This window comes from Podarcis pityusensis (assembly GCF_964106645.2).
Source record: "Podarcis pityusensis genome assembly, chromosome: 11".
Taxonomy (NCBI): Eukaryota; Metazoa; Chordata; class Lepidosauria; order Squamata; family Lacertidae; genus Podarcis; species Podarcis pityusensis.
In genome coordinates, this window is record NC_138036.1 from 43,922,947 (window position 1) to 43,942,065 (window position 19,119).

At 43.5% G+C, this 19,119-nt stretch overlaps 1 protein-coding gene across 6 annotated transcripts; it reads right to left on the reverse strand.

Annotated features, from left to right (window-relative positions):
• Positions 1-2,380: 2,380 nt before the first annotated feature.
• Positions 2,381-18,872, reverse strand: TICAM2 (TIR domain containing adaptor molecule 2). Of its 6 annotated transcripts, XM_080973113.1 has the most exons (3): positions 18,857-18,872; positions 11,462-11,586; positions 2,381-3,603 (listed from the first exon to the last, which is right to left on the reverse strand). In XM_080973113.1, the coding sequence occupies exon 3, from the start codon at positions 3,549-3,551 to the stop codon at positions 2,868-2,870; it is 684 nt and encodes a 227-aa protein (XP_080829239.1). In that variant the 5' UTR covers positions 3,552-3,603; positions 11,462-11,586; positions 18,857-18,872; the 3' UTR covers positions 2,381-2,867. The 6 variants fall into 6 exon arrangements, with proteins under 6 accessions (XP_080829239.1, XP_080829236.1, XP_080829237.1 ...); XM_080973110.1 differs by lacking the exon at positions 18,857-18,872 and having other exon boundaries at positions 11,462-11,836; XM_080973111.1 differs by lacking the exons at positions 11,462-11,586; positions 18,857-18,872 and adding an exon at positions 11,157-11,446.
• Between the last annotated feature and the right edge of the window lie 247 nt (positions 18,873-19,119).

Consider the following 19,119-nt stretch of genomic DNA (forward strand, 5'->3'; position numbering starts at 1 on the left):
TGGGGTTTTGACACCTAAATGGCTTGGTCGCCCTGACAAAGTACTATTTCAGCAGCTTTTGACACCATCAGCTATGGTATCCTCCTGGAGTGACTCTCTGAGATGGGAGTGGGAGGCAAGATGATATGATGGTTCTGCTCTTACCTGCAATACCAGGACCAGAAGTTAGCATTGGGGGATATTTTTCCAGGTCTGTCACTTTTGCACTAGGGCATCCATATGGAAAGGAGAAGGCTGTCACATAGGAGGTGGAATCTGAGCCAGTGCAGTTTTTGCCTAACAGGTTGAACCTGCTGAAATTCCCTGTTCTACCTAATTGTTCAAGCACAGGAGCCCTGCCCTTTTTTGCATCTGGTCACCCTAATTTTAACTTTTGTTTTCAACCAACCAATCACACAGGAGAATAGAGTGCCACAGAATGAGAGAAGCTATCTGCTAATGTATGTAAAGAGGGTTGTAGAAGTTAGTCTGCCAGTCATGTAATGAAAAAGCCTGGAGCAACTGGCATTAACTCTTTGGAGACCACAGTTGTTCATGCGGTTCAAGACATGTTGCAACACGCCATTTTGTGGTTTGATGGGAATGAGGCCAATTGATGGAAGCGCTCTGCTGAGAAGCCTTTTTTCATTAATCCTAGCTGTATAAACACATCAAAAAAGAAAGATCTGGAATGACTGAAGGAACCAAGACAGCTGCTGAAGCATCGTACTGATTTATGGTCCAGTATCTGTGCCTTGGATGTTGGAGACGAGCACCATTACTGGGCAAGGGCCAGGCAACTTTGTCATCTCCAGCTTGTTTGTTATTTGGTTTGAATGGCAGGCACAACACGAGAGACTCTGCTCTGTTGCAGTTGAAGTAGTTTACAATGCAAAAATTAAAATGTGGCCTAACAGAGAACATGGCACTTTGAGCTGAGTTTGGACATACAATAGTCTTTAGCAGGAAAGACTTAGTTCTTATCTGGTACCACAGTAAGTTTCTCAGATGCTGGAAAACCAAATACAGTCCCCCGGCAAACCTGATTTGAAGGCCAAAGACTGGCAGTAGTTTTTCAGACCGTTGCAGCTGGTTTGAGAGCAGGATCCTCTCCAACAGTATACACCAAGCTGGGCAACCTGTGACTCTCTAGATGTTGTTGAGCCACCATTCACTATCATCCCAGACAACTGGCCATGCTGGCTAGGGCTAATGGGATTTGAGAATCCCACAACTTAATATTCACAGAAGGGGAAAGAAGGATGACGACCAACTAAGGAGAAATGGCCTATGAAACTGACAGACTATGCTGAAATGGTGAAATTAACTGCCAAATTAAGAAGACGTAATGACTGAGTGCTTAAGGAGGAGTGGAGTCTATGGATTATCTATCAAATTATCACCCATATATGAAGTCACTGGCAGGATTTGAAATATAAGCAGTGGATTATTGAAAGAATTAACGATGGTGGGATTTAGAAAATTAAAACATACGTGTTGTAAAACAGCTAACAAGAAGGAGTAAAAAAAGCAGGAAAGGAGGGGTGGGAAGTCAAGAAGAAACTGCATGTTGTTGTTTTAATTACATGATGATAAGTATTGTGGAATATTTTTGGAGATTTAATAAAAATGATATGGGAAAAAAGAGAATCCCACAACATCTGGAGGACAACAAGTTCTTCATTCTTGGTGTAAACACACAAGTACACAAACATTTCTTTTTGTCCCCTTGCTGTGCCTGGTTGAACAGGTTTCTGAAACAATGCAAAACCTGTTCACTAAAGATGTAAGCAAGATGAGTGTACACACAACTGACTGCAATCCCTCTTTCAATCCATGTTCAATTCTCTCTCTAAAAATTGTCCAATTCCAGCAAAAGCTGCCTTACATTGCATTAGACCCGTGGAGCCCCAGGCTTTTGGGGGTCACAGCCCCTCTAGGTTCCATAAAATCATCCCTGGTTCCAGCTACTCTATAAAAAGTGTTATTCAGAATAGCAGTGTGCATGACCCATGAAGGAGGATTATAGGTAAAGGGACCCCTGACCATTAGGTCCGGTTGTGGCCGACTCTGGGGTTGCGGCGCTCATCTCCCTTTATTGGCCAAGGGAGCCGGCGTACAGCTTCCGGGTCGTGGCCAGCTTGACTAAGATGCTTCTGGCGAAACAGAGAAGCACACCGAAACGCCGTTTACCTTCCCGCCGGAGCGGTACCTATTTATCTACTTGCACTTTGGCGTGATTTCGAACTGCTAGGTTGGCAGGAGCAGGGACTAAGCAACAGGAGCTTAACCTGTCGCGGGGACGACCTTCTGATCGGCAAGTCCTAGTCTCTGTGGTTTAACTCACAGCGCCACCCGCGTCCCTCGAAGGAGGATTATAACACAACAGAATTCAAGACGGTAACAAATAACTGCACATTTATTCAAAATCCAATGAAAAGTATTTAGTTCAATTAGTGCAACAGGGATAACAGCTTCTCAAAGTCCGATAGTCATTTACACCTCCAGAGCCACCCTATCTCATAGCACACACTCCAGGTAACCGCTCCCCCACCCCGGGGATGGTACTGCCCACTTTGAGAACCATGGAGTTTAGACCATTGGACCATCTAGCCCAGTATTGTCAAATCTCACTGGTAGTGTCCCTCCCAGGCAGAGCTACTTCCGGCTCTATGAAAGATCATTTAACTGGAGATGCCAAGGATCTGTTTCTGTAACCCCTGATCTATGAACCCTCTCTGAAAAGCTTCCATGAAGTCAGCTCTTATAGCTAGGGAGCATTTTTCTGCCATGAGACACAGTTAAGTGTTAGGATGATTAACACTCAGTGGGGATCATTTGAAAAACAGCAGTTCTTTGGGGCGTAAGGGGCTTTTGCAGAAATTGCCTTAATAGGTTTGCCACTCAAGCAGTTTTTGCACCTCTTCCTTCTTCTTTTCATACTGCCATATGGCTTGCTGTTGCCTATATCTTGAGTCCTGGAAAATGTTCTTCACTTGCTGGGCAAATCCAGGGCTATCTTCCTGTAGCATGTTAATGGTCTGGAGAATGAAAGGAGTCCTCTCCCTTGGGAGGGGGTTATTCCGCGGCCTCATTGGGATGACGGTGTATCCTTTGTGCGGTATGGTCAATGCACTGAACAGACACGTGCAGAACTGGAACTCGCACCAAAGCTCACTTAAGAAGTTTTCAGTCAGCAAGATGATTATCCAAGCAGAGCCATTCATTGCATCGTTTAAATTTTCAAAGAGATGCCTCCCACCAGGCATTTCGGCAAATATTATTCCTGGTTTAATGCAGAATTCATTCTGTAGCAAGTCCTGGACTCTGGCAGCTTCCTCAACATCTTCCTCAGCATGAAGAACCACAAACCTGTAAAAAACATCCCCAGGATCTTCGTCACTGCTGTGAATTTCTTCAGTATTGGTATCACCACTGGTTTCTTCACCCAGTGACAGTTCAAACGTTTTGGGCTTTTGCTTAAAGCCTTCTTGTCCTGGACTCGCACGGTTGTCCTTCACGCTGTTTCTTGGAGATAAAGGAAATGTTCTTTTGGAGTTACCATTTCCCATTGCAGCAAAACACCCGGATCTAAAGACGATGAAGTATCCCAATTTTTCCAGTCTATAGAATAAATGAAAAAGAAGTTCAGAGGGGGAAATATCTCAGTCTTTTAACATGGCACAAGATTCATTCAAAGCTATTCCTGAAATCACAAGGGATCTAGGGCAGCAGTGGTGGGGGAAGCAGAAGTTTTTCAAGGCAAGACTGGAAAGTACATTACAGAGAAAGCATGTGAAGCAACAGAAAGGAGGAGGAAAAAGGGGATTTAAGAGCCTCTCTAATATACATACACAAAACAGACAGTTGACTGAAGAGCTCTGGAGAAACTATAATACACACACTTCTGGACTGTGACATGATAATAAGTCTATAAAAGGCTTAGGGAAGTTTTTAATGTTTGATCTTTTATTGTGTTTTTAATATTCTGTTGGGAGCTGGCCAGAGTAGCTGGGGAAACCCAGCCAGATGGGTGGGGTATAAATAATTTATTATTTATTATTATTACAACATAATACAGGATATTAGTTAGTTTCTGGTGCTATTTAGACAGGGTATTTCTCCCAAAAAAAGACAGAACAAATGTACATAACTATTAATAAACTTTTTAGTTTTTTGCAGGCCTTTGGGGTTGTTTTATGTTATGATTTGTATTATTTAAAATTGGTTTTCTTATGGGGTGGGTGTTTTTTTAAGTGAATTTTTTTTATTAATGTTGTAAGCTGCTGAGAATGAAACACCACAATTTCAAAAAAAAATTATATTTCACAAACCTGGAAAGGCCCCTATTTTAGATGCCTTTATACTTCCCCATTTTTAGTTACTTTAGCATTTCTATTTGCTGTGAAAAGGAAACGGGTATCTAACACTTCAGGTGGTTAAAGCTCTGCACATCAGCAAATGGCTGCTGAAATATTCCCCCTGCAGCGGTTTCCAAGCAGTGGCCAAAGGGTTAACCAACAGGGCACACTGTGTAGCAGGTCCTTGCCAAGTGCACACCAAAAAAAGCACTCCCAGGAATGTAGGCATCCTTTGCTCTCAGAAGCTGCTTACTTGAATCTACAACAGGAAGCCATTCTTCCAGACTACATAGCACATGCTAAAGAGTCTTTGTCCCTGTCAGTGGTGTGAGTGCGCTGAATATATGATGCATGTGAGCTCATCAACTCCCCCAAATAAGCAAACCGCAGGTGTGCTCACTATGTTGAACATAAAAGAAAAACCAAGAATATTCTGAAACTACTGTGCCAAAAAAAACCCCACAGGCCAGGATCCAGAGAGCCTAGGGTGCAACTGGAAAGGATTTGTTAAGAAGGGACCCTGAGGGTCATCCAGTCTAATGCCTGCGATGCAGGAATCTCAACATGTGGTCTCCCATCCAATTTGAAACCATACAGGACCCTGCTTAGCTTTGCAAATGTGCTAGCAGTTTTATTGCTGCAAGTACCACTCATGTATTGGGGGGGGGGGTGTCACTTGTTTCCCTAACTCAGAGCTTCCCAAACTATGTGTCATGACATGTTAGTGTGTTGGCTACAGTGTGTCACGCAAACACTCTTATAAGTGTATATTCTTATTATCTTAATGCACATATAATTGTCAATAACCTTATATATTCTATGTAAACTCATTCTAAATATCATTGTATTTATCCAAGGGTAAGAGCAAGGGTGCCAACTTGAATAAAATATTGGGGGAGCCCAGGTAAGGCCCGCCCCATATAATCAATAATGGAAACGCCTATCAACTCGGTTTGCTAGTAAAACTATGTTACTGTGTCGCGAAAGGATGTATGTCTAAAAAGTGTGTCACCAACATGAAAAGTCTGGAAAGCTCTGTCCTAACTGGTTATATTTATGTATACTGCACTGCCACTTGCATGGGTGTAGCCGGGGGGGGGTAGCTGCCCACCCCCATCAAGTAAAACAATAGAAATACTTAACTAACTGACCAATCACATCGGTTCTGCCCCCCCAACAAAAGTCCCACCCCCCTAACCAAGTCCTGTCCCCCCCCCCAACAAAAATCCTGGCTACACCCATGGCCACCGGGGATACCTCCCTGACTCTTAGGTCAGCTTAAGGTGGTGGTGAGAATGAGGGACAGCAAGCAGGCACATTCATAGATATGGGTATCAATGGCTGCATTTACCTTTGGGTCCCATGGCCCTGAATACCAGTTGCTGAGGAATACAAACAGGAGAATGTTAATGCACACATGTGCTACCGATAGGCTTCCCATAGCCATCAGGTTGCTTATTGTGAGAACAGAATGCTGACTGTGGTGTAATATATAGCAGGGCTTTTCTGTTCTCAAGGAGGGGTTGAAATTTAAATGGTAAAGCCATCGCTTTGATAACAACCCTTGCTGAAGAAGCCTGGAATGAGCAGCGAAAAACGAGTTGTGCATACAAGATCGATTATCTGATGAGTATGTTACCTTTCTGTACAAAATGCTCATCCGACCTGGCTCAGCTGCAGCTGCAGACTTTGGCTGTTTTATTTTTTGGGGAACAGCACCACCTTATGGCACAGGTACACTGGAAGTGCTGTATTAATATGCACTTTAATATGCACACGTGAAACCGTAGCCAAAAGCTGGCCTGAGCTCAGTCTGTTTTCCTATGGCAGTTAGTACTGTGCAGAGAATATATCTTGATATAGAACAGGTTGGAATTCCCCATCAGTGATTCCCACATTTTACTTAACACACAACTAGGATTAAAAGGCTACCAGGCAGACATAAACCAGGCAGCTTTCTTCAGGGCACTTCAGATACAGCCAGTCAGCTCTGATTTTAGGAGCTGGAATGAGGTTGTTTTTTCACAGTTTCTGTTCCCTCCAGCCTGAATGTTTCAGCTCTACATCCAACAGGTCTAATGTTTGTAATGAATCTGCTCTGTGAGTCTAGCCAATATTCCAGAATACAATGAATCCACCTAGAAGGAGAAGACTTAGAAACAGTTTGGCTGAATGCTGAAATGGCTAAGCTCTCCAGTCATCTTTGGTCTTAGCAAACAACCATTGGCACCATCTATTATTTTTAAGGTTCTCAGTGGACAGAGACACAACAGCAGAGACAGGCAGAGGACTAAGTGTGGCCTGTCCATCTGGAGTCATTGTCTTTCCCAGGAACACTTCCTGCACTCCTGGTTGTGAATGCAACCAGGCATGTAGAAAACTGTTGATATGCCCTGACCCTATGAACCCTATAAACATGAAATAATCAACACAGGAGTAGAATCAGCAGAAAGGACATGCATAATAGAGGAACTCAGCTGTAAACATAAGACATAAAAAAATTCCATTGCAGAACCTGCATACTATTTCCTCAATCTGCTTCATTCAACAGCTCACTTTTTAGCTCCGTTGGTTAGAGCGTGGTGCTGATAATGCCAAGGTTGCAGGTTTGATCCCCATATGGGACAGCTGCATATTCCTGCATTGCATGGGGCTGGACTACCTAGATGATCCTCAGAGCCCCTTCCAACTCTACAATTCTATGGCTGACTTCCGGGGAGGTGCCTCCGGCAATGGCTGAATTCCTCCGATCAGGAGGAATTTGCTCCGTGAAAAGCAGAGTCTGACCGCCACGGTGAAGGCGGAGACCCATAGAAATCACAGGCGGGAGAAGCCTGTGAACCTGGGATTCGGCTGGCACCATTTGCGCGCCCCCTACTCGCGGGGAAACCCTGTTTTGGGGATCCGGAGTGACGTGGGGTGAGCGGCGCGGTGCTTTGAATCAACCGCTTCTTTCACGGAGTGAAGCCGCATTGCTGTTGTTGGAGAGCGCTGACTTTTTCCTGTGGACAATTGGATTTTAAACGACTAACCGTGAGTAGAACGGAAAATTGGACTATGAAATTTCTTAATTAGGAATCGAAAGCGGGAGGGTTCTAAACAGGAAGTCCGCCTCCCGTTTTGTAAATAGATTGAAGCAAAGACCTTACAAGCTAAAGTCTTTGAAAGCTTTTGATAAACGATTAAATTTCTACCGGACAAGAATATATAACCCCTCTTGGAAGCAGGAGAAGAGAGGGGAAGTTTTGGATTTAGTGTGCCTGCAGAAGAGAGTCAAAATTAAATTGCCACTGCTCTGAACCTGGAAAAGGGCTGCCAGATGACGTTCGGGGAATGTTTATTGACAGAATGGATTTGACAGCTAGCTAAAATAAGAAAGGCACTGTCTCCATTGTCCTTTTCTGCGTTTAAGAATGGAGGAAAAAGTAACCGAAAATTGAAACTATTGTTACTTGCTTGAGTTGTGTTTGAAAGAATTGATACAAACGGAGACTGTTTCCCTCTAGAGGGAGCATGTGAAACTGTTACAGGAGTGCATTAGGGAGAGCTCCAGCTGCAAGATAAGATTCTGAAAAATAGAGTCTGACCTTGGATCATTCAAAATGTTGATAGGAGAAGCCATTGTGACTGTATTATACAAGATAAATCATGCGCTGGAACAGCTTCATAAAAAGACAGATGACACGATCTCTAAAATTGACAACTTGGAACAGAACGTGATCAATTTGAATCAAAAAGTGAGTGCTAATCAGAAACAACTCAGGATTGGGTACAGGAACATATCTTGGTTGGACAAATGGTGGAGGAAAAGGAGAAAGCTGATGATGTGAAAATGGTGGAGAAAAAGGAGAAAGCTGATGATGAGAAACTAAAAGTAGTACAAGCGGGATCCTTAATTTCTCAGAAGCAGATTGAGGATTATAAATTGAGGTCTTTCATGACTGAATCTAGCAAAAGTCAAATTTCGAGGCTAGGATCCCGGCTTGGATTGAAGAAGGAAAGTTGGAAAGAACCCTCTATCCAGGGATTGACTGACTTTTGGGACATGGATTTGGGCTTGGAGGAGTTTGAAGTTTTGGGGGTCGCTAGAATTGGAGGAATCCTGAAATACATTCTGAAACACTTTATGGACTTTACTTTTAACTTTGGAAATTTGGCTGAACTGTCCAGAAGGAACAAAAGTTTTGCTAGGCTGGAGTTTTCCCGAGACTTGCTCCTGAACATTAAAGAACATGAAGAAGACCTGCAGAAGGGACTTGGAAGAGATTTAAGAGCCTCAGATATTAGGGCACCAGGTTGATGGATTATATGGAACTGATGGAAAGGACTGGCAGAATCCGAAGCCAGGGAGAGGAGATAGTGGAAGATTTAATGGAAAATTTAAAGTGTTTATTTAGAAACTTTGTTAAAGTAATGACTGTTAGAAAAACGGTGGAATGATATTTTATGGATTTAACAGAAATACTATAAGAAGTTGGGTGTATATAAGTAATCAACCGTTAATGGGAAATAAGGTTAAAGAATATGTTATTCTTAATATGACAGAAAATAGAGAAAGATGGAAAGGATTTGCTGAAACAAGTACTAGAAGCGGGATACAAGAAGGGAGGTGTGAGGAAGTCGAGGAAACAAGGGAATGAAGGATAGAGTATGGAAAAGGAGAGATGTTTTTAAATTGTTTTTGTCTTGCTTTGTTCATGTGTTTAGTTTAATGGGTTTAGGGCGGGTTTGTATTGTTTATACATTGTACTGTTTTTCTCTTTCTTTTTTTCTTTTTTGTGTTCTTTCTCTCTTTTTTCTACTTTTTTGTAACTTTTAAAAGCAATAAATTTTATTTTAAAAAAAACAACAACTCTACAATTCTATGATGCTATAGACATACCAGTGTGAGCTTCGCTGTGACTTTCAGGTGAAGTTCAATGCAGGAAACCAGCCACAGTTTTAAAGGCAAGAAGGAATAGAAACAGTCTCATTTATTTATAGCAGACAAAGATAGCGAAAGGCAGTGACACCTGGGAATTGAGCATCAGCTTGAGATCTCATAGGGCCCTCTACCTAATTAACTTCCTGGCTAAAAACTGCTAAATAAACTCACTCAAATTACCTTGCAGATGGCAAATGTTCTTAATAGCTGATCCACAAACCAATAGATACAAGGTGGTTAAGAAAGGAATGGCTAGAGGAAAGATATAATCCAGCCCGGGGAAAACCAACAAGAGTTAAGTTACAGATAGGTAGCCGTGTTGGTCTGCCATAGTCAAAATAAAAAAAATCCTTCCAGTAGCACCTTTAAGACCAACTAAGTTAGTTCTTGGTATGAGCTTTCGTGTGCAAGCACACTTCTTAAGTTGCAACACTTTATGAACAATTTACTTTTCCCCATTACTTCTTGTATGCTCTCAATGAAAAACAAAACCTGGCACACCTAAACCCCTGTGTTATATTGTGTTTTAAGTTCTAAAACATGTTCTAGTCACACTGGTCCAACATCCCTCCCCTGACCCCCAAATCAGAACATGTGAAACAATAGTTTTTATTTAGATCAATTTGAATTGAAGAGTGCAGTATGCAGTCCTTTGGGTGATACAGAACTCTTCCTCAAACTAGATGTTTGAAAAAGGAAGGTAAACCAAAGGAAGAGATGTTTTGATGACAAGGGTTGCTATTGTGCCTGTTTGGAGAGGATTTTTTACTCACATACAAACTCTGTATAAACCCCAAATCTACTGTACTAACATTAAACAGAAGCACAAAAACCCCAAGAGAAAAAATATCCAGCTACAACCACACTTCCTTTTTTTTAAAAAAGCAAAAGAACTCAATTTTCTCTTATCCCTACCCTCTAAAAAAACTCTACAGTAAGCAAGTCTTACACTGCCTCTTAAATATAGTCAGGCAATGGGGAAATCCAAGTCGCAACTAGAAACTCATGTTCTTTGCAGGCAAAACTTTTTTTTTTTTACTTAACTAGTAGAACAGTTTTACCATGTTGAAAAACATTTTTTCAGCTTTTACTTCTATGAAATGAATCCTACAAACTTCTTGGCTGATTTATATTATGCACAGGGTTTTTAAAAGAAAATGGGTGGTGTGTCCAACTAAATCATACTCAAAGCTGACCCGCTGAGATAAATTAAGTCAACTGATTCCAGTGGGTCTACTTTTGAGTATGATTCATCTGGACACCACACCATATGGTTCTTCAGAAATCTGAGACAGAAACAAGAAGTTCGATTTCCAGAGAGTCCAAATCTAGGGGCATCCAACATGAAAGGGAAGACAGCAGCAGATTGCGATCCACCTCCTCTCTTACTTCCAGCATTTTCAACTTGATACCATCACGTTCCCTTTTCAAAGCCACTTACACAGGCTGGAAGATTGTTAGGAAATAAGCCCCTTTCTCTCCCGCTCCCAGAATTATGTGGGTACTGATTTAGGCTGCTCTGACCTCTAGCTATCAATCAGGCCTTTGGTTGATTTGATTTACATCCTATGACCTTTTAAAACGTGGTGTGCGTTTTTTTGGGGGGGGGCATTATCGGGTTGTTGTTTTATATTTTGATTTTATTCTGTGAACCGCCCTGAGACCTCCAGGTATAGGGCGGTATATAAATTCTAATTCTAATAATAGCCTCTCAGCCTTTACAGGAGTGTTGAACAAATAAAATAACTGGGGGGGGGGGGGAGCTCGGAGAGAAGCATCCAGTATAATAATAATTGTTTTAATAATTTGTTATTTATACCCCACCCACCTGGCTGGCTTTCCCCAGACAGAATATTAAAAACAGGATAAAACATCAAACATTAAAAACTTACCTACATAGGGCTGCTTTCAGATGTCTTCTAAAATTCAGACAGTTGTTTATTTCTTTGACATCTGATCTATCAATCCAGTTACTAGATTTTTGCAGCAGCATCTCTTTTAAGATGCCACAATACGCTTTTCTTTCTCTTCCCCTACGCTGCAAAATACTGAAGACACGCGAAAGCCCATTGAAAAGAGGGGGGGAGCCGTCTGGCTGCCAAAGGGGCTTCACGTCGGACAAGGGGCGAGGGAGAGGCACGGGGGTCGCCACTCCTGGAGCTTCACCTGCAGCATCTTGTTGAGAAGCAGCACTTACCTGTCGAGCAGGTGACCCTGGTCCTTCTCCCCGCGGCGGAGGCGTCCGGGAACGTCCAGCTTCTCTCCCCCTGCGGAAGTTGTGGCCGGGAGGCGTTGTGTCTCAGCGCCTTTTACGTCCGGCCGCTGCTGAGAAAAGGGGAAGCATGACATGGACGGGGCGGGCCCAGAGCTTGAACCAGTCGGCTTTTTCTACAAAAGAAGCAAGACGGAGCTTGCCACCCCCTCTGCCAGCTTCCCATCCGGAGGGAGCTGGCCAAAGAAAGGAGCAATCGTGTCCCTCGGGTGGATCCGTCGACATCTTAGACTGATGTAAACATAAGGACAGTATCAGGACTGTGTAACATACAGTGGTATCTGCTTGTGCGTGTGTATTACTCCAGTCATACACACACAAACTCTCTCTCTCTCTGTGTGTGTGTGTCTTACGCATAGAAGCCAACTCCTAGGGGCCAAGGTCCTTTCACCCTCCCCCAATAAAATATTTGACGGGGCGTCCGTCCCCCCCAAAAGTTGATAGGCATTTCCTGGGCTTACCCTTGCTCTTACCCTTGGATACATACAATGATATTTGGAATGAGTTTACACAGAATATATAAGGTTATTAAGATAACAAGATTATACACGTGTGTATATTAATGTATGGTGACGTATTTTTCTTTTTCCTCCATTCTCACTTTTTCTTTTTCCCTCTTTTTTATAAATGAAATTCCCTCAATAAAACAACAACAACAACATGTTATACAGATGTCATTTTACCCAAATTCACAGTTGAATCCTGCAATCCACAGCACCCCACTAGGTAAGAAACCCCATTAAACACTGTGGGGCTTACTTCTGAGTGAACATACACAGGATTGTACCATAGGTCAGCATCTGTCTTAAGGATTATGCAAACAAACAGATAGTGTCACATTTCAGGGAGAAGAATAGGCAGAGTTATCCTAGAAGTAAGTACATTGGTACCTCGGGTTACATACGCTTCAGGTTACATACGCTTCAGGTTACAAACTCTAATCCAGAAATAGTAGATCGGGTTAAGAACTTTGCTTCAGGATGAGAACAGAAATTGTGCTCTGGCGGTGTGGCGGCAGCAGGAGGCCCCATTACCTAAAGTGGTGCTTCTGGTTAAGAACAGTTTCAGGTTAAGAACGGACCTCCGGAACAAATTAAGTACTTAACCTGAGCTACCACTGTATACTGCTAAGTCAGTGGTTTGGCCTTATCCAGTATGTGTTCAGCCCTAGAGAGGAGAGAGAAACATCAACAAGGGATTCTTTAGCACCAAGGCAACTGCCCTATAGGATTGCTTTTCCCCACCCCGATCTCAAAAAACAGTGTTCAAAGCAGCTTCCGATGAAATAAAAAACACAGTGGTTAAAATCACAAATATGTGACACAAAGGCATACTTTAAAGCTGTTTATAAACCAGCAATGCAACTTGATGGCCTTAAATGACCAGTCCCCAAAGTTGAATCAGCAACAGAACTGTATGTTTTCAAATTTCTACCCAGATTTTGTTTTGTGGTCTTACTAGTGTGAAGACTTGAGCCTAGGGCTTGCCGATTGGAAGGTCGGCGGTTTGAATCCCTGCGACGGGGTGAGCTCCCGTTGCTCAGTCCCAGCTCCTGCCAACCTAGCAGTTCGAAAGCACATCAAAGTGCAAGTAGATAAATAGGTACCGCTCCGGCGGGAAGGTAAACTGCGTTTCTGTGCACTGCTCTGGTTCGCCAGAAGCGGCTTAGTCATGCTGGCCACATGACCTGGAAGCTGTCTGTGGACAAACGCCGGCTCCCTCAGCCAGTAAAGCGAGATGAGCGCCGCAACCCCAGAGTCGTCCACAACTGGACTTAACGGTCAGGGGTCCCTTTACCTTTTACACTGTGTATACCAGCAGAATAAGCTGGCAGAGTTCTGAGACAATCGAGATTCTGTGGGTGGTGGTAGATTACATGTTTGCATATTCCTCCATGTGAAAATATCATTGCATATAGAAACCTAGCACAAGAGGAAGAGGGCTTGACTAAAACTGCTTACTCTGATACTCAAACTTTTGACTCTCAGGGAGTCAAAATTTCCCACCCGTGGCCTGAAGTGCCACAGCTCACTTTGCCGGCTCAAAATTCTATAACCTCATTCTGTAGCTTGTGAGAATTTCTCTCACATTTAAAGATGGTACTTGCCCCAGGTTTCCCCCACTCGTTCTTATGTGGAAGACTTGTGCAAGAAGAGCCATTCTTACCTTTTATAACTGCCCATTGAGTTTTATAGTTCTTTAACCATTCATGGTCTCTTTTAAAAAACAGACAGAAAAGCAAATAAACCTAATTTCCAGTAAAGTTGTCCCCTTACACAATGACTTCTGCCTGTGCAGTGGGACTTCTGTTTCTCTCCTCTCCCCATGTGCTCCTCCAAACTGCTCCAAGGGTTCCAGTCTTGAACCACTGGCTGTAGAGTACTTAGACCTTCAGAGGGACACGGGTGGCACTGTGGTTTAAACCACTCAGCCTCTTGGGCTTGCTGATCAAAAGGTTGGTGGTTTGAATCCCTGTGTCACGGTGTTCCGTTGTACCAGAAGCGGTTTAGTCATGCTGGCCACATGACCCAGAAAACTGTCTGTGGACAAATGCTGGCTCCCTCGGCCTGAAAGCGAGATGAAATTCGGACACCCTATTCCATAATAATAATAATTTTATTAATTATACTTCACCCATCTGACTGGTTTGCCCCAGCTACCTTGGGCGGCTTCCAACATACAGTGGGCGCTCGGGTTGCGAACGTGATCCGTGCGGGATGCAGCGGCGGGTCTGTGCATGCGTAGGTTGCGATTCGGCGCTTCTGCGCATGTGCAACCACCAAAACCCGGAAGTAACCTGTTTCGGTACTTCCGGGTTTTGGCGGTCTGCAACCCGAAAAAACACAACCTGAAGTGTCTGTAACCCGAGGTATGACTGTATATAAAAACATAATAAAACTATTTAGGGCTGCCTTTAGATGTCTTCTAAAGGTTGTATAGTTACTTATCTTCTTGGCTCAAGGGTCGCATAACTCCATACCCTCCAACATTTCTCTGATGGAAATAGGGTCGTCCTAAGGAAAAGCAGAACATTCTAGGATCAAATCAGAAACCGGGACGGTTTCTGTTAAATCCGGGACTGTCCCTGGAAAATAGGGACGCTTGGAGATTCTGCCATGCACGGTGGTTCACTAGGGACTCAATAAAGCTCACAGACGCTGCTTGCCTGGGATTGTGAAACGGAGGGAAATGTATGACAAGCTCCCACCCATGATTGGTAAGGCTGTGTTATCAAAGTTGCATTATGTAGAACCAGTAAAAGCCACTTTCAGCACAATCATTATAGGCCACATTCACACCACACCTTTAAAGCACTATAAAACCACACTCATGGCTTCCTCCAAAGGATTCTGGGAGCCGTAGTTTGTTAAGGGTGTTGAGAATTAATAGGAAACGCCCTATTTCCCCACAGAACCACAATTCCCAGTGGCTGTGTGAAGAGGGATTTGATTGGTAAACCTCTCTGAGAATTGTAGCTCTGTGAAGGGAATAGGGGTTTCCTAACTCAGGTGTAAATGTATGGTGTGGCTGTCACCTGCTCAAAATTAAATCCTATGGAATTCAAGGGGACCTACTCCCCAGTTAAGTATTGCAGCCTAAATTGTTCAAATACAGGATGTGGGGATGCAGGATTAGACCAGTGTGTCACTGTACTTAGCATTTGGTTTCAGGCAATACAGTACAAGCAGATTAGTTCATGTGAAAGGCAAGGTGCTGATATTTATTCCCTATCCTTACTCTTCAGCAACTGATAGATAGAAGTTTATTTCTGTTATGACACATACTGGTTCAATGACTTTCCATGTATTGATTTATCTATTTATTACCATTATACCACAAGCAGTTGAAGTTCTCATGCAGAGGTTTCTGTTGTGACACCCGCTCCCTGCCATCCTCAGTTGCAACAGCACATTTATTTTACATAAAAACTATTTTCAGACTCTGTTGTGTCACATTATTTCCAGAAGGCAATGCATGGAGTTTCCCTCGCATCAAATATTTGCTAAATATACAATTTCCCACTTCCTCTTGTGCTTCTGGGTCTCTTCCCCTTTCTTTGTGGTCTCGGCGTCTTCTTGTAACCCTCTGGCCAGAGCTTGTTGTTTTTCTTAATTCAACCACTAAACAGCATGTAGTTGATGGTAGTGATAATAGTAGTAGTAGTAGTAGTAGTAGTAGTAGTAGTAGTAGTAGACTCTGACTCAAGCCATCATTATAACATGAATAATACATACATTAAAGGAATATTTCTGTTGTGGTAAAATAGCGTGAGGGAAAGCCAATGGAAATGAAAGCTGTCAGCTGATGCTGAAATCATTTTTTTTTTAAATGATATTTATTAAGCATTTTAAAGTTACAAAAAAAACAAAGAAACAAAGAAGAAGAAAAAACAAAGGAAAAGCAAACAGCAGTCAAACCATACAAATCAATAAAAATAAAAAAACAAAGACAAAACACATCAAAATCCAAAAAACAAAAGTAAACCACAATTAAAAACAGATCCAATATTCCCAAATCCTTAATTGTCATTGCCTTATTTCATCGACCTCCTCAAACCTCCCTTTTTTGTATTCGTTATTAATTATAACAGCAAATCCTTCCCTTTTTTCATAATATTCTGTCATTAAATTACCTTAATCTATTTTAACCTTATCTTACTTTAAAAGACCCTAAAACTTAAAACTTATTTATACCAATTTCTCATAACCATAACATATTCTTGCATAGTTCTTTTTAACATTTCTGCTAAAGCCAAATAGTTTCGTTCCAACATTTTTCTAATACTCATTAATTTTACAAAACAATCCTAAATAGAAATTTTTTTAAAAACTTTCTTCCAATCTTCCTCCAACGTCTCTTCCTCCTGGTCCCGGGTTTTGTCAGTCCTTTCTGTCTCATCCATTTAGTTCATTAACCTGGTAATCTTATGTCCGAGGCCCTTAAGTCTCTTCCATGTCCCTTCTGCAGATCTTCTTCATATTTATACCTGTACTTTACTTTGTGATGCTGAAATCAGTTCATTTTTAGTTCTAGGAAGGAAAGATAGGAAGTGCAGGAATGGATGACAAAGAGTTTTCAAAGGTGTACCAAGAGCAGTAAACCCAACACTTTTTGAGTCTTAGTCAGGTGCAACTGATCCCACCACAGCAGATGACTGCCAAAATGCTCTTGCATGCTATCTGATAGGATATACAGTGTATGTTTTTAAATATAAGTTGTTTAGAGACCTTTTAGGGATCAAGTAAGTCTCCTAGATTATTGTAACGTTGTCTACATTGGGCTGCTGTTGAAGATGACTTGGAAACTTCAATTGGCTTCAAACACGGCAGCCAGATTACTGGTAGGGTTCCCCTGTTCTAAAACAGATGCATTGGCTGCCAGTTCATTTCGGGGCACAATTTCAGGTGCTCAGACTGGTGTTTAAAGCCCTAAATGACTTACGCTCCAAATACCTATGACACTGCCTCCTTCTCTACAGACCTTCTTGGGTACTAAGATCAAGAGGACCCTCTTGGTAGCTCTGCCACTCTCATTTCAGTGGTGGCAGCCCTTAGTTTGTGGAATTTCGTCCCCTATACAGTGGTACCTTGGTTCTTGAACTTTATCTGTTCTGGGAGTCCGTTTGACTCCCAAAACAGTTCGAAAACCAAGGCGCGGCTTCCAATTGGCTGCAGGAGCTTCCTGCACTCAATTGGAAGCCACATTGGACGTTCGGCTTCTGAAAAACATTTGCAAACCGGAACACTTCTGGGTTTGTGGCGTTCGGGAGCTGATTTGTTCAACAACTAAGCCATTCGGGAACCAAGGTACCACTGTACAATACTTTCCCATGTATTTCCCATACAGCAGAGATCTTCAACATTTTTGAGCCCACGGCTCCCTTGAGCAACTACTTTCTTTCTGAGGCACTCCTGTGGGACTCAGGAGCCAGTTATGTCACCCCTTGCCTACAGAGCCGGCAGCCCCTCATGCTTTATGGAGTGTTCCCTCAGCTTCCTCTCTCTCCCCTCCCCTTGGGAGCCCTCTGGGCAGTAGCTACCATTGTCCCTGGTCTCTGAGCTGCCCCTCCCACACAAAAGAGAGGTGCCTCCCCACACCGCCCCCCAGTGGCCTGGGAAGAGGATGCCCCCAGCCTTAGTGACCTAACAGAGACTGGACAAACGTGAGGCCTTCACCTTACCTCGGGAGGCAGCTGCGGGTGCTGCCGGGCTCTCCTTTAGCACTGGGCACTCACCTCCCAGGCAGGCCTTGCACACAGCAAGCACAAGGCCGGCCGGCACAGTGCCTGCCTGCCTGCCCAGCCTCCCACTTGTCTATCCATTCCCAACAGCAAGGGCTGATGGACTGGCTGGCTGGATTCCCTTGCCTGCTTGCTTGCTTACTCCAAGGCCACCTCAGCTCCTGGCAACCAGCACGCCTTGGCCAGCCTCAGAGGCACCTTTCGCTCGCGGAGCTTGTGGCCAGGGCTGCTGTAACAAAAGGCTGTGCAAGCCTTTGGGAGGCAGAGACACAAGAAGGCATCAGAAGGGAGGGAAGAAAAGAGGGACAGAGGCCAGTGTTGCCCGTGGCAACCCTGACCATGGTTCAAGGCACCCCAGGGTGCCATGGCACTCTGGTTGAAAACCACTGCCATAGAGGGAAGGACTCTTGGAGCCTTCAGTGAGCTGCCGTGACTAACTGGCTGGACATTTTGACAATCAAGTTGGCCAACTACAGAGTGACCTTGCCCCTGCTGTTGCTGCAGTTCCAAGTGATGGGTTGCAAGATCGGAGTGCTTCTGGCTGTATACCTGATCTCTTTCCCTCTTTGCTTATATTTAGCAGAGCAGATTTGACTGGTTGGGTCCAGACTAACCAGCTAAACCAGTTGAGGACAGCTGATGGGTCTCAAAGCTTAGGGACTTCTCCTAAATCCAAAGACAGGCTCTGGTCAACTGAGCGGATGAGGCCAATAGTGGGTCCAATGGTTAAGAAAGCAGTTTCTTAACCTGCTTGTAGTAGGAAGTGAGGGGCAGATAGGGTTCATCAACCTGGCCAGGTAGCTCATCTAGGAGAAGAAAAACTCTGATGCTAAACCTCCACTACACAAATTTGGAGTGGAGTCTCCAATAGGGTTGGATGGTACCTTGTACACCTTTTTCTGGCAACTCCTGCAGCCAAACCGGCACACAACGTATTGCTGTGCTTTCCTTTGGACCACATCAGTGAGGCTGAAAGGGAGGTCTTATCATCTAGACACGCCAGGACTTCCATACACACTGGCCAGGCTTGTGCCCTGGGGAGGTCACTTTGGTGCTGCTCATGCAGTGATTTGACTTACCGTAACTCCTGGAGGCGTACTCCGTGGTATCACAAGATGAATGGATGCCAACAAGTGGCTTCAAGATAGGATGTGTTACAGTAATCCAATATGGGGCTCACCTTGAATTTGCTCTGGAAACTGCAGCACAACTGCTGCTGAATCATTATTAGATAAGAGCATCTGCAACTGTATTAGGCAGCAGTCATGTGTAGACTCAGACCACATGGTTACATCAGAGAGCAGGAGATAGCAGACTTATAAATACTATAGTATTTTTAGAT

Coding starts and splice junctions, on each gene's coding strand:
- TICAM2 (XM_080973110.1), bottom strand. CDS start 11,613: ATGTCATGCTTCCCCTTTTCTCAGCAGCGGCCGGACGTAAAAGGCGCT. Junction 3,604..11,461: donor CAGGGTCACCTGCTCGACAG/GTAAGTGCTGCT, acceptor TTTATTCTATAG/ACTGGAAAAATTGGGATACT.